This window comes from Exserohilum turcica (genome assembly GCF_000359705.1).
Source record: "Exserohilum turcica Et28A unplaced genomic scaffold SETTUscaffold_6, whole genome shotgun sequence".
NCBI classification, from domain to species: Eukaryota; Fungi; Ascomycota; class Dothideomycetes; order Pleosporales; family Pleosporaceae; genus Exserohilum; species Exserohilum turcicum.
In genome coordinates this window covers 1,861,911-1,873,778 of record NW_007360277.1, presented here as the reverse complement: position 1 = coordinate 1,873,778, position 11,868 = coordinate 1,861,911, and the positions used below count along the sequence as shown (strand labels likewise).

General features: G+C 57.5%; 2 protein-coding genes across 2 annotated transcripts; both read left to right on the top strand.

Moving 5' to 3' along the window:
- Window positions 1-3,816: 3,816 nt before the first annotated feature.
- On the top strand, window positions 3,817-7,743 carry SETTUDRAFT_156607 (uncharacterized protein; the record flags this gene model as incomplete). Its single annotated transcript, XM_008031740.1, has 2 exons — window positions 3,817-3,873; window positions 4,135-7,743. The coding sequence occupies 2 exons, from the start codon at window positions 3,817-3,819 to the stop codon at window positions 7,741-7,743; spliced, it is 3,666 nt and encodes a 1,221-aa protein (XP_008029931.1).
- A 2,621-nt stretch (window positions 7,744-10,364) lies between these two features.
- Window positions 10,365-11,326, top strand: SETTUDRAFT_165307 (uncharacterized protein). Its single transcript, XM_008031739.1, has 3 exons — window positions 10,365-10,548; window positions 10,607-10,748; window positions 10,810-11,326. Exons 1-3 carry the CDS (start codon window positions 10,453-10,455, stop codon window positions 11,070-11,072), a joined length of 501 nt encoding a protein of 166 aa, XP_008029930.1. The 5' UTR covers window positions 10,365-10,452; the 3' UTR covers window positions 11,073-11,326.
- The last annotated feature ends 542 nt before the right edge of the window (window positions 11,327-11,868 follow it).

The window sequence follows — 11,868 nt, the reverse complement described above, 5'->3', positions numbered from 1 at the left end:
GGCGTTTTGTTCTGTGTGATTTGCCCGTTTGGGCGTTTGTACAGGTGCTAGCTGTAACTGGAGACACTGGCTTGTTCAACAAAGCTTATTAGAGGAGCCTGCCAGCCTTGTTTTATTTATTTTTTTCTCCGACCTGCTAGTGGGGAAACGGGGAAGGGGGGAAGCGGGTGACGAGACAGATAAGCAGACAGGGTAAGCTTTGGTATTCGACGATACGAAAAGTCGGAGTGGAGTGTCTGGGTGTTTTCAATCTCAAACAGCATGCCTGTCTTTGTAGGGCACAACAGCTGAGGACAAGGGGAAAGCATCGACCCATACTTTGGGCAGTCGGGCCGGATCACGTGTGCGGCAAGTGATTGTAGCAGAGTTTCTGGCTTGCTGGGATGCTCACACGTCTTGTAACTGCAGATCTTGATTCGACGGTGGTATCCCTGGAGAGGCGCGGACCCGATGACTCGGTAGCAGGTGGGGGATTCGCGGCAAGCCGGGTGGTCACGCAATCGTTATCGATGCTTCTGATAGCGGCGGCGACATACGAGTGCAATCAGACTGGATACGGCGCATTGCTTGCGTGGTAAGATATATGCCGAGCCACGGTTGATGCATTCGGGACAAGAGGCCATGATACGTCATGGGTGAGGGTGGTTGGCGTTAGATACGCATATGCTACTTGTTAGGTATCGCAGGCCAGGTGGTAAATATGCAAATTTGACGTCAATTGCAGAGCTCAGGATGACCCTATTCCCGTGCTGCCGTGTACCCCAGGCTTCCATCCAAGGCCCATTTAGAATAAATCACAAACAATTTCAAACAGCAAATAGGCGCAAGGGCAGAAGATGTAGGGAACCAACCTCATGATCGTCGGTAGGGGTCCTGTAACTCTAGCCTCATCATGATCTTGTTTCACGTGGTCAGCCGAAATTTGGAGCTCATCTCCCGACAGCTGTGGGGAAGATGGGCGTAATTTTTGATCAGCCGAAGGAATGCATCTAGAAGCGCTGGGTCTTTTTGCAAAATTTGATACGGCAATTTCTCGGTCGCCGTTGGGCAAGGCCAGACAGAGTCGGGGGGCGGTATCTCATATGGCAGCTGGCAGCTGGCTCCGACAAACGGCCCTGGGCGTGGGCGGGGAGAGGCGGGGGTAGTGGCGGGAGGGAGTGAGCAAGGTGAGAGTAGGGAGCTCGAGCATTGTCTTATTTTGGCGTGTTGAGTCTTGAGGGCGTTTGTGAGCGGCTTGATCAATGAGGCAATAGCAGATCAAGCCAGTTCAACGTCGGTGCCTGGGTGAAGAAGGAGCGCGTGACACACGGGGCCATGGCCAGTCGGACCGCAAGCAGATGGATGATGTGATGGGGCTGGACTGGACGTTAGACTTTAGGAGGCGAGCCAGGCAGGCAGTCGGGAGCGTTGGGGGAGATGGCGGATTGCCAACAGTGCGTGCGTGGTCGTTAGCGGGCAACAAATGAGAGGAGGACTGAGAGCCAGGACCAGAGGGGTGTAGCGTGGCGTAGTGCCAACGCCAGGGTAATTTCGGGGGTACGGCGGGAGATGAGGATGGCACAGTCAGCAGGGCGCGGGTGTCTCGTGGCTATGAAACAATCGATTACAAGTAGATGGAGGGGATGGCCTGGCAATTTCCCATGCAGCGCTGCGGCGGGCGGGCGGGCGGGCGAGTGCAGGCCAGGAGGAGTGGGAGTGAGAGTGGGAGTGAGGTCATGCAAAGGGCGAGGGAAGGAGCGACCAACAGAAGAAGCAACCAGTAGGAGTAGGAAGCAGTGGAGCGCATGGTGATTGGAGTGCCGGGCGGTCTGTGCGTGGGGGCGACGCTTGGACGCTAGATCGGGAGGTGAGGGTTGCAAGCGCAGGCACAGGTGTGGGTGCAAGGAAGGAGCGGAGCGGCGATGCTAATGCTGCATCTGTGCTTAGTTCAGCAACGCCTGGAAAAGGAAAGATCAATGGGGCGTAATACAGCAGGAGCTGACGAGATGCGGGGGACAGCGACGCGCCCTGACACGAGCGTCGCACGAGCGAGTGAGCGAGTGCAGCTGAATGAGGACAGCAACGGCGCGTGCAGCATGCAAGGGAAGCGCGGGCAGACGGACAGGCAGGCAGCGACAATCCATCATTCAGCGCCTGCGACTTGCATGGCATGAGGGGCAGGCGGGCAGGCGCAAAACAACGTGACAGTCGTAGCCGGTGCACGGGCCGAGGAGACCCGAGCGCGCGACTACCACTGCAGAGGGGCACTATAGCAATAGTATGCTGTGTGGGTAGTGGATAGCGACATTCGCCATGGTCGAGGCAAACGAGGGGATATGCGAGGAAGCATGCACACGCAGCATGGATGGATGGAGATATGGGTTCGCTCATGTGTCATGGCACGGCAGCGTCGGCGTCGGACAAGTCGGGTGCGGGCGCGCTACTGGTGGCCGGCGCAGTGCAGGTAGTGGCAGTAGACAGTTAGCGGTAGCACAGCGAGGACAAAGGAGAGGTGGATGCCGAGCAGCGCAGAGGCAGGCAGTTAGGCCAGGGGAACCGAGTAGGGCCACCGGGACTGGGGTGTACGGGTGATTCGTTCGCTTGATTGGGCGTGCCGAGGCTAGCGGCCTCAGGTACGCGAAGGGCCAAGGGCCGCGCGCATGGTCGCCTCCCCGCGCGCAGCCAAGCCCACGCAGCCTGGCAGCCTGGCAGACGGGCGGCCGGCCTGGCGCGCTGCATTGGCTGGCACGCTGGCACGCTGGCCTGGCTGTCCCGGCGACGGGCGGCGGGCAAGCTGAAAGGATGATGAAAAACAAAGCGCGCTGTTGTGCGAGGCCAGCAGACGCCGCAGAACAAGCAACGTCGTGAGGCCCGGCGCTGCAAGGTACCGCCGAGCGCTGATTGGCAGCGGTGCATTCGGGGGCGCAATACCGGGGGCCGGGCGCCAGGGCGGTCTTTTTCCGCTGCTAGGCGTGGCTGTTGCTGCAGGTGCAGGCGCAGGCAGCGTGCAGACACACACACACACACACACACACACACGATACATGTTATTACCACATACGACATACTACATACATGGACACACATATGCACATGCACAGCCCTAGGGGAGGCGGGTCCTCGCCTTCCGACAGCGCCCAAAGACACGAAACAAGACGAGTCGAGGCGAGTCAAGTTGCGTCAAGGCACGTCAGGCCCAGTCGAGTCGTGTCTTGGGGCGTGATAGGTGCTAAGGCGGCGGCGACGACGGCGACGACGGCGCCCCGGTTCAGCCAGCGGTTCATTGTGTGCTGGATGATGTTAGCAAGTGATGGCAGGTGTGTGGAAGGTGTGTGGAAGGTGTTGCTGGTGCAGCACGGAAGCGGGGGGGGGGGAAGGAGCCATCTTACTGCTGGGAGTAACAAGGGCTAGGGTGGGAGTGAGGGGGGGAGGAGCACGCCTGCCAATTGTCACTGCGCGGTGGGAGCGAGGAAGGTGAAGATGAGGCGGCTCGGGCTCGCGGTATCAGGTGGCCAACATGTAGTGTGCGGGTGGGCTCGTGGTCTAGTTCTCTTCTTTTTTTATTTGTTTGTGTACTTTTGTGGTGGGATCGGGGGGAGGAGGGGGGGTCTCCGGGGCGAAGAATGCGAATCAGAAGAAGAAGAAGAAGAAGGGTGGTGGGAAGACGAAGCGAAGTGGCGGGCTGGGGCGGTGGTATAAACAATAGATTAGGAAGGGTAAAGGAGCGTGTACAGCTGGAGAGCAGAGAGTGAGCAAGGAGCGGATGCACAGGCGCGCAGCGAAGTGCGGCGGAAGAGGACGAGGGCGAGGGCGAGGGCGAGGGAAGGAGAAGGAACAATGCAGCGAGCAGATCTCCCGACCGAAGAGAAGGCTCTCGAGGGCGGGTCGGCGTGGGTATTGGACAGTTTTGGGTCTGGGGGAGTGACGAGGGCCTTTGAGCAGGCACCGGGATTTTGGAAGTGGACTAGGCTCATTTCCGTGCCGCGCATGGGCGCTTGAGCAGCGAGGAGCGAGCAGCGAGCAGAGGCCAGCAGAGGCCAAGCATGCGCAATGGGCAGCGGGCAGCGAGGAGCGCGCAGCCAGCGAGGCGCGCGCAGCCTGTAGCAGCAGCAGCCCAGCAGCCAGCCCGCAGCCGGGGCGTGCAGGGGAAAGAAGGATGGCGCCGAAGAGGCGCCTGCGGGAAAAAAGCCCAAGAAGGGCAAGAAGGGGCAGGAAGAGCCCAAGCAAGAGTTTGACCTCAATGCCGCACTGCCCAAAGCGGACGACTTCCGCACGAGCTTGATCCTGCCTGGCCTATCTACCCGCTTCAGCATGCTGAGAGAGCAGGACGACCCTTCGTCGTTGATAGGCAAGGCGAGCGACGACAGCGTCCTGCAGCCCAAACGCCAGTCACGCCTGCACGAGTTTGGCTTCAATCCCAGCGGCCTTGGCGACATTGCAGAGGTCTCATCACTCAGTAGTTCGGTCCGCCCCTTTGCCAACGAGCGCACCAATTCCTTTGACAGCGGCAGCAGAGACGAAGACAACTCGAGCAGCATAATGACTCGTGCAAGGCCGGGCGAGGGCAACATCTTGTTCGGCGGCCGACAGAAGATTTTCGTCATTTCAAACTCAAACTCAAAGGGCACAGGGCGCACACTCTACGACGACGACGTCAACATGTCAGCATACCAGCGCTTACGACAGGAGGAAAAGGAACGGCTGCGCCGAGAAGCAGAAGACGAAGACGAATTCCAACACGAAGACGACGGCAACCACCACTCGGAGCCCTCGAGTCCCTCGGAAGTCAGCCGCAAGAGAGAGACCACGTCTTCGACCAACTCGGGCCCAGTCAACACGCGCACTTCGACTGCTGCCACGTCAATAGCCTCGCAAGGCGCAAACTCCATCCCTGCCTCGTCTCCTGCCTTGCCTCCTTCGTCAGCTCCCATGGGCTCTCCAGACCTAAGCCGCTCTACCACCACCACTAAGCGCCGATTATACGACCAAGGCTTGGACCAGCAAATCCAGGACCAGCAGTCATCGGCCATGAGCCGCCTCAACTCGATACAGCGCGCACGAGCTCCGACAGGAAGATCAACCCCACCGGCAGGCATGGCCCATGCCCGTTCTGCGACAAACCTCCACGACCGCTTCGCCCGCGGTCCAGGCTTCCGCTCAGACAGCCCCAACTCCTTCTCAGGCCCTGGCATGACCCGAACCAACTCTTCTGATGCCACAAGTCCGGTCCTGTCGCGACCGCAATCGCCGCCATTGATTAGCCCAGTCATCAGCGAGGACAGCGACGCATATTCACTCAATGCCGCGCTCCAGCCGACTGACCGCGGCAAAGCCACGGCCATGGGAGCCTTTAACAAGCCCAAGGAGGCATTTAGTGAAGAGCAATACGCCGAGCGCTTGCGCCAGATGAACCAGGATCGTCAGGCACGCGAGTCGCCGGCACCAGGGTCCGAAAATCCATCCGCTCGCAAGCCTACGTTGAGGGAGCGTGCAGAACAGGAAAAACGAAAGAGGGCCGCAAGTGAAGCAAAAGAAACACATAAGCCTGAATCCGCTGCCGAGCCAAGCCCGGCGACACATGCTTTTTCCAGATTCCAGGCTGCTGCTAGCCAGATGAGGACGGCAGGTGCAGCCCTGGCAAGCCCACCGTCACAGCAGCGTGAGAAAGGCCAGGATGATTGTGCAAAGGCCACGTTTCTCGCCTCTGCAACTTCCAGTGATGATGAGCAGGCTGAAGAGGAAGCGCCCAGGCCGACGGCAACTCGTCCAGCCGGATCCGCCCGCCGTTTTGACAACCTTCCCGTTGCCACTGGTCCTGCACCGCCCATGTTTGAACACCCTGCGCTTCGTGCGCGCGCGCCATCAGACGACCAGGCTCAGCTGTCAGGTTTTGCTGCTCATACTCTCAGCCCTTCGCTGCGTGCAGACCTTCAGCCTCCCAAGCCGAGTGGCCTAGATTCGAATGCTCCCACTCTAGGCCCTAATAACGGTGGGCTTAGTGGATTGATTCGCCAGCACCTACGCAATGTCAGCAATGTCAGCAATGTTTCGTCGGCCTATGGAGAAGCTGGACCGCCTTTGATGAGTCCGCCCATGGCTTCAGCTAACAATGACTTTGGTCTACAGCGCAGACAGCCAGAGTCAGAGGCCGGCACTCGAGCACCCTCGACCTACACGCACTCGAACCCGTGGGACCTGGACGACATTGACAACCCGTATCGCGACACGGAGCCGGCTAACCCATCGAGTCCTATTGAGGGATCCACCAGGATAAGGCCTCTTATCATGAGCACTTCTGAGCAGCCCAGATCCAAGAATGGCAGTGCTGCGTGGGACCTCACACCGCGAAGGAATCACGAGAGGATTGCTAGCAACGAGACCGAGGCGGAGCACGAGGCTTTCCAGCGCGATCTTGCGCAGAGGCAACGCTTCATCCAAGAAAATCTTCGCGCAAGGGCCGAGGGTCGGTCGACAAGCCCTGGGCCTGGCGCTGGACCCGGTTCGTCGGGAGGATTGAAGAATGCTCTGAGCATGCTTCGTGCAAAGTCGAGTGGTGAATCATTTGCCACGGTCGAAGCTCCCAACAAGTCGGTACGGAAGCTAGCACTTGGTGGAGCGGCAGGAAATGCCAGCAGCACTTCGCTTGCAGAAATGCCACCACTACGCTCCAAGCCGTCGCGTGTACTCCAGCAGAGCGAGCAGGATGCTCAGCGTGAACTCGACCAGCGACAACGTTCAGCGACGGACAGCAGCCGGACGGGTCGGCCTACAGGCAGATCACCACCCGTGTCAACTCGGAGCTCAACGCGAGAACGGTCGAGCTCTGGCACGTCGTCTGGGCGGTCGCGTAGCCGCGGAGACCACTACCGTGACGACCTGGACCAGGCCATGTCCGAGGGAACTCGGAGCGCATACCCTGCCAATACGCTTCCTTCGCTACCTGGATACGTTGCACACGCCACGCCGCCACTGCCAGCTCCCAAGTCGTCGATGGAGTCGACGCGGTCGCGGTCACGGAGCAACAGCAAAGCTTCTGCTGCCAACCACTTCGAGTCGAAGCACCTTTTTCCGATCCAGACGAACCTTGGGGCGGGGCAGAATTCGCGCTTCACTCCTGGGCAGGGCAAGGTGTCGCCTGGTTTGCCCATGTCGCCGCGGCCTTCGCCTGGCGCATATAGCAACAACGAACAGGGTTACCCGCATCCCAACTCGCCCATGCCGCCGTTTGCGACTAGCCACACGCCTCCTGTTTCCAACCCCACGACACCTAACATTACGGCCTTCAACCCAAGCACTGTACAGCCTCTGACGCGACAAGGGGTGCTACGGAAGAAGTCTGTGGCCAAGGCGGACATTTCGGAGCCTGTTTTCCTGTCGACAACGTCGGTAATTGACTTGGTTGATCTGCCGGCGGGCGCGTCTCTCAAGAACGGCAGCGAGCCGGAAGCGCCACCGGTTCCGCCGATCAATCCCATGAGGCGGCGGTTTGGCCTGGGGCGTGGGGACAGCCATGGGTCGGACCCTGCGGTGCAGCCTGGGATTGGAGAACCTGTTCGCACAGGGTCTGCCGACATAGCCAAGGAGGCTGCTTACTCACCACCGCCGCGAAACATGCTGAGGAAAGCGACAAGTGAAGGGCGGAGTCTGCGTGGAGCGGCTCAAAGCCAGCTTCGACCATCAGCGCCGATGCCACACGACGAGGGTCAAGGACGCAACCACTCGCCGCCTCGTAGTGGACGGCCGGTCGAGGGCGCCATGTTCTAAAGGGTGTGTTGTTGTTGCGAGTGATGCGACCCTCTCTTACCTACTTTCTTCTTTGGGCCTGGCACTGACAAGCAGCCACTGCGTTTTTTTCTTCTTTCTTCTTTCTTTTTCTTTTTCTTTATCTTTTTCTTTTCTTTTCTTTTCTTTTCTTTTCTTTACATCTTCATTGTTGATTTCGTGTCTTAGAGAAAACAAGCTCCTTTCCTTGGGTTGACATATATATTCGGATTGCCACGACTGCGACCAGGGCGTTTTTTTTGTTTGGACATATTTGTCTGGTTGATCTCTTTCCTTGCCATGGACCGCAGCGATATACCTCTGGATTGTTTAACTTTTTTTGATTGGGAAGATCTGTTTCATGATGAACGATGGGGTCCTGGCTAGACTACGACCCAGCACCGGCTGGACGCGGTGTTAGCAAGAGGGTCGCAAACGGTCTCACAAGGTCCAAGTACAGCTTTTGTGTGATTGGGATCGGGAGGCTAGTTTGAAAAACATGGACTGAGGGTGCAAGGGGAGAGGTAGTAGTAGTGGTAGGCAGGCGTCATCATGTAGGGGTCATGGCGCGGGGTGTAGTGGTGAATAGCTAAAGACAATGAAATATGTGGTGGCATTGCGTATGGGCGACGTGTGTGTGTGTGTGTGTGTGCCGATTGGGGCCATGTTTGCGAGGAGAGGTGTTGTCACTGGGGGTGGGCAAGGTGAAACGGCAGAAGAAAGCTTGATTGTGGGTGTGGTGTGTGGGGAGTAGAAACAGGACGAAGGAAGGTGTTTGTCTGGATGGAGAGCAGGCTGCATGATGACATGAGCGCAGGCAGGCAACTAACGTGACACGGAGCGGTGCAGAGACAAAAGCAAAGAGCAGGCGAGAGCAACGACATGGCGATTGGCAGGCACGCGCAGAGGGAACAGCATTTGAGACAGGTGAGGCGGTGGGAGGCGTGTGTGGGCGCATCAGGTGACGCAGGGGCCTTGTTTCAGACGCCGCCGCCGGGCCGGGGGGGAGGCAGCAGTGGCCTGTGCGCGGTAGTTGGGGCGGGCGGGCGAGTCGAGTGCAAACGCTTCTGGACTCGTTCTAGGCGGATGCGAGCGGCGCCCGAGTAGGCATAGCAGCGCATACCATGGTCGCAGCTGCTGCAACGAAGAATGGATCAGGACGAAAAAGAAACGCACAAAAGAAAAAGAAACGAAAAGAAAGGGAAAGGAGCCATGCAGCCGACGGTGATTGGCAAAGCGATGATGAGCAAAGGGGGGCTACATGGATACGTGATGGTTAGTGGTGGTGGGTGGTGGGTGGTGGGTGGAGATGATATCAGACCCGCTGAGGCATGCAGGTACAGGTACGCAACCGACAAGGCTAGCCTGGAACCATCTCCGTGCGGCTTGGCGCGCCTACTTGGTCGTAGTATTTGCTGCAGCGCCATGGGGGGGGCAGAACAAGCAAAACCAAAGCACTTTATCTATCCATGCAATCTCTGCTGCGGCGGTGACTTACGTAGCAAAAGCACGAGTATCGTCTTGTTAGGGGGGGGGGACTCTGGAGAAACAAGCTCAGTGCCCCCATGGGCTTTTGCTGGGTGGGGCTTGGCGAGCCATATTATGGTTATATTGCCATCAGCACCACCGGCAGTCATCCAAACATGCTGCTGCTGCTGATGATCAGTTTTTTTTTGTTGGTGCCGCACAGTGCCATGGCGCCCGAGTGACTTGCCAGCTCCGAGAACATGTGTCAGAAAAGCAATGAGCGACACGAAAAAAAGTAAGCAGCCGTGGGGCGCGTGCACAGGAGTTCATTCAACGGCGGGCTTGCTTTTTTGGGCGTGTGCGTGCATGCACGTGTATGCGCGTGTGTATGGACGGCTTCGGTGGTGATGCTGCTGCTGCTGCTGCCGCCAGCCCGACAGGCCCGCGAGGCATGGCTGATACGCTTTCCGCTGCACTCGTCGTGGGCGGTGCAAAGGAATCGAGGGAGCGGAGAGGCAGCAGTGGCATCGTCTCCGTGTCCGCTCCCCCAGCCACGCTAACCGCGTATGTGCAAGGGTATTGCACCGACCCAAATTCTAATCGGGCCCTGACATGCGCTTTGGAGCCACATGGCCCGCCACCACCACGGCCACCACCACCACTGCTCGCCCCCGCTCTCTCCCTCTCTCTCTCTCTAGTAAGTATTAGCAGTATCGCTCGCTCCACCTCAACGCCTGGCGCCCCCCACTCCCCCTCCCCGTGTGTGCCGTTGCGAAAAGCACTCGCTCCCCTGGCCCTCGACACCGCCGTACCATGTCTACGCCGTCAATGGGGTAATATCCATGGCTGACGGCAAATGCTGCGGATTGGACCAACCGGGAAAAACGGCCAAGTAAGCACCGCGAATAACCCCAAACAGCACCACCCCCAGTGTCGATTGCCTCCGCCTTTTGCCCAGTGTTCATCTCACTAGCCACTGCTGCTGCGGAAGCCATCCCCTAGTAGCGCCTATCGACGACTCTTGGGCCACAACCCAAACCTAATGCCCCTTCTGCTAGCCCCACCCCCCTCGCTCTGTCGTACATGTTAATAAGGTCTCGCTCCTCGTCCGTTTTTCCCTTTCCTCGTCCCCATCTTACTTTGTTGTCCTCTTCACTTCGACGCCCTTTGTCGCCCGCTCCTGACCACCAGTCAATCTTTGTACTACCCGTTTAATCACAACAACAACCCACAACAACCTCAAAGATGCGTTTCCAAGCTACCGTCCTGGCCTTTGCCGCCACCCTCGCCATGACCAGCGCCCAGTCCCAGCCTGACCTGTCTGGCATTCCCTCTTGCGCTGTACGTCTCTCTCCACACCCCCCCCATTCAACACCATCCATGCTAATCCCCCCCTTAGCTTCCTTGCTTCGTCTCCGCTCTGCCCAAGTCTGGCTGCGGTGCCACCGACATCAAGTGCCAGTGCACTACTGGTCGCGACGCCATCCAGGCCGAGGTCCAGAAGTGCTCGGTTGAGAAGTGTAGCCAGGACGACCTTGCCAGTATGTCGCTTTCCACTCGACATTTGCATGCCAATCACGTGACTAACCAATACTTCAACAGAGCTCACCTCTGCCGTTGCTAAGCTTTGCCAGTCTGGTGGTGTCACTCTCTCCAACGTTCCTTCTGTCTCCACCCCGGCTGCCGCCAGCGCTAGCGGCTCCTCTGCCGCTGGCTCTTCTGCTCCTGCCGCCTCTACACCTGCTGCCAGCGGCACTTCCGCAAGGGCCTCCACCTCCCCCAGGCCTACCGGCAACGCTGCCGCCAACAACGCCGTTGGCTTCGGTGCTATTGCCCTTGGTTTCGCCGCCGTCTTTGGATTGTAAATACTCGACTCGTCCATGGAAACGGTCGTCGTGTGGCACGAAGAATGATGGAGGACACTGGTTTTTTCTCTCTATACTCTCTCCATTGGCCCCGCTCCAGTCAACGCTGCGCCATTGGCTGAATTCCCAAATTCGCTTTCCTCTGCGCAATTTCCAAGTCCCATAAAGCCTATTGGAGTTTGATCCATAATTTTGATAGATGATTATCCCATCTTATTTAACGCTTAATGTACGCTGTACAATTCATCTCATAATCGTATGCTTTGGTGATAGCATTGTGTGCTCGACGTGTAATCGTTCTCGTGCTTACATTCCCCGGTCTCCACCGTCAGCGTTCCAGAACAACAGAAAAAGATTCAAAAAAACCCCCCCAAAAAAAAGCTAAAAGCATAATTAACCTTTGTGTTTATCTCTCTGCTCGATAAACTTTACCACAGACATAAATTTTTGCCACTAGTAAAACCCACCAGACGGCTCGAGTCCGAGTGGATGGTTTTTTTTTTCTGTCTTTTCTTGTTACCCGACCAACTGCGCATAAGTACACACGTGCACGGCTTGTACTTGGTTAGCGTATCAAGTACCCTCCCCAAAGCTTCTGCAGACCATGAGCATCCAAGCTTCCAAGGCATAACATCCAAGCTTTTTACGTACCATTGACATCCAAGCTTGTACACAACAATAGTAATAATAATAACAACAACAACAACAACAACAACAACAACAACAACAACAACAACAACAACAACAACAACAACAACAACAACAACAACAACAACAACAACAACAACAACAACAA

Coding starts and splice junctions, on each gene's coding strand:
- SETTUDRAFT_165307 (XM_008031739.1), top strand. CDS start 10,453: ATGCGTTTCCAAGCTACCGTCCTGGCCTTTGCCGCCACCCTCGCCATG. Junction 10,549..10,606: donor CTGGCATTCCCTCTTGCGCT/GTACGTCTCTCT, acceptor TCCCCCCCTTAG/CTTCCTTGCTTCGTCTCCGC. Junction 10,749..10,809: donor TAGCCAGGACGACCTTGCCA/GTATGTCGCTTT, acceptor ATACTTCAACAG/AGCTCACCTCTGCCGTTGCT.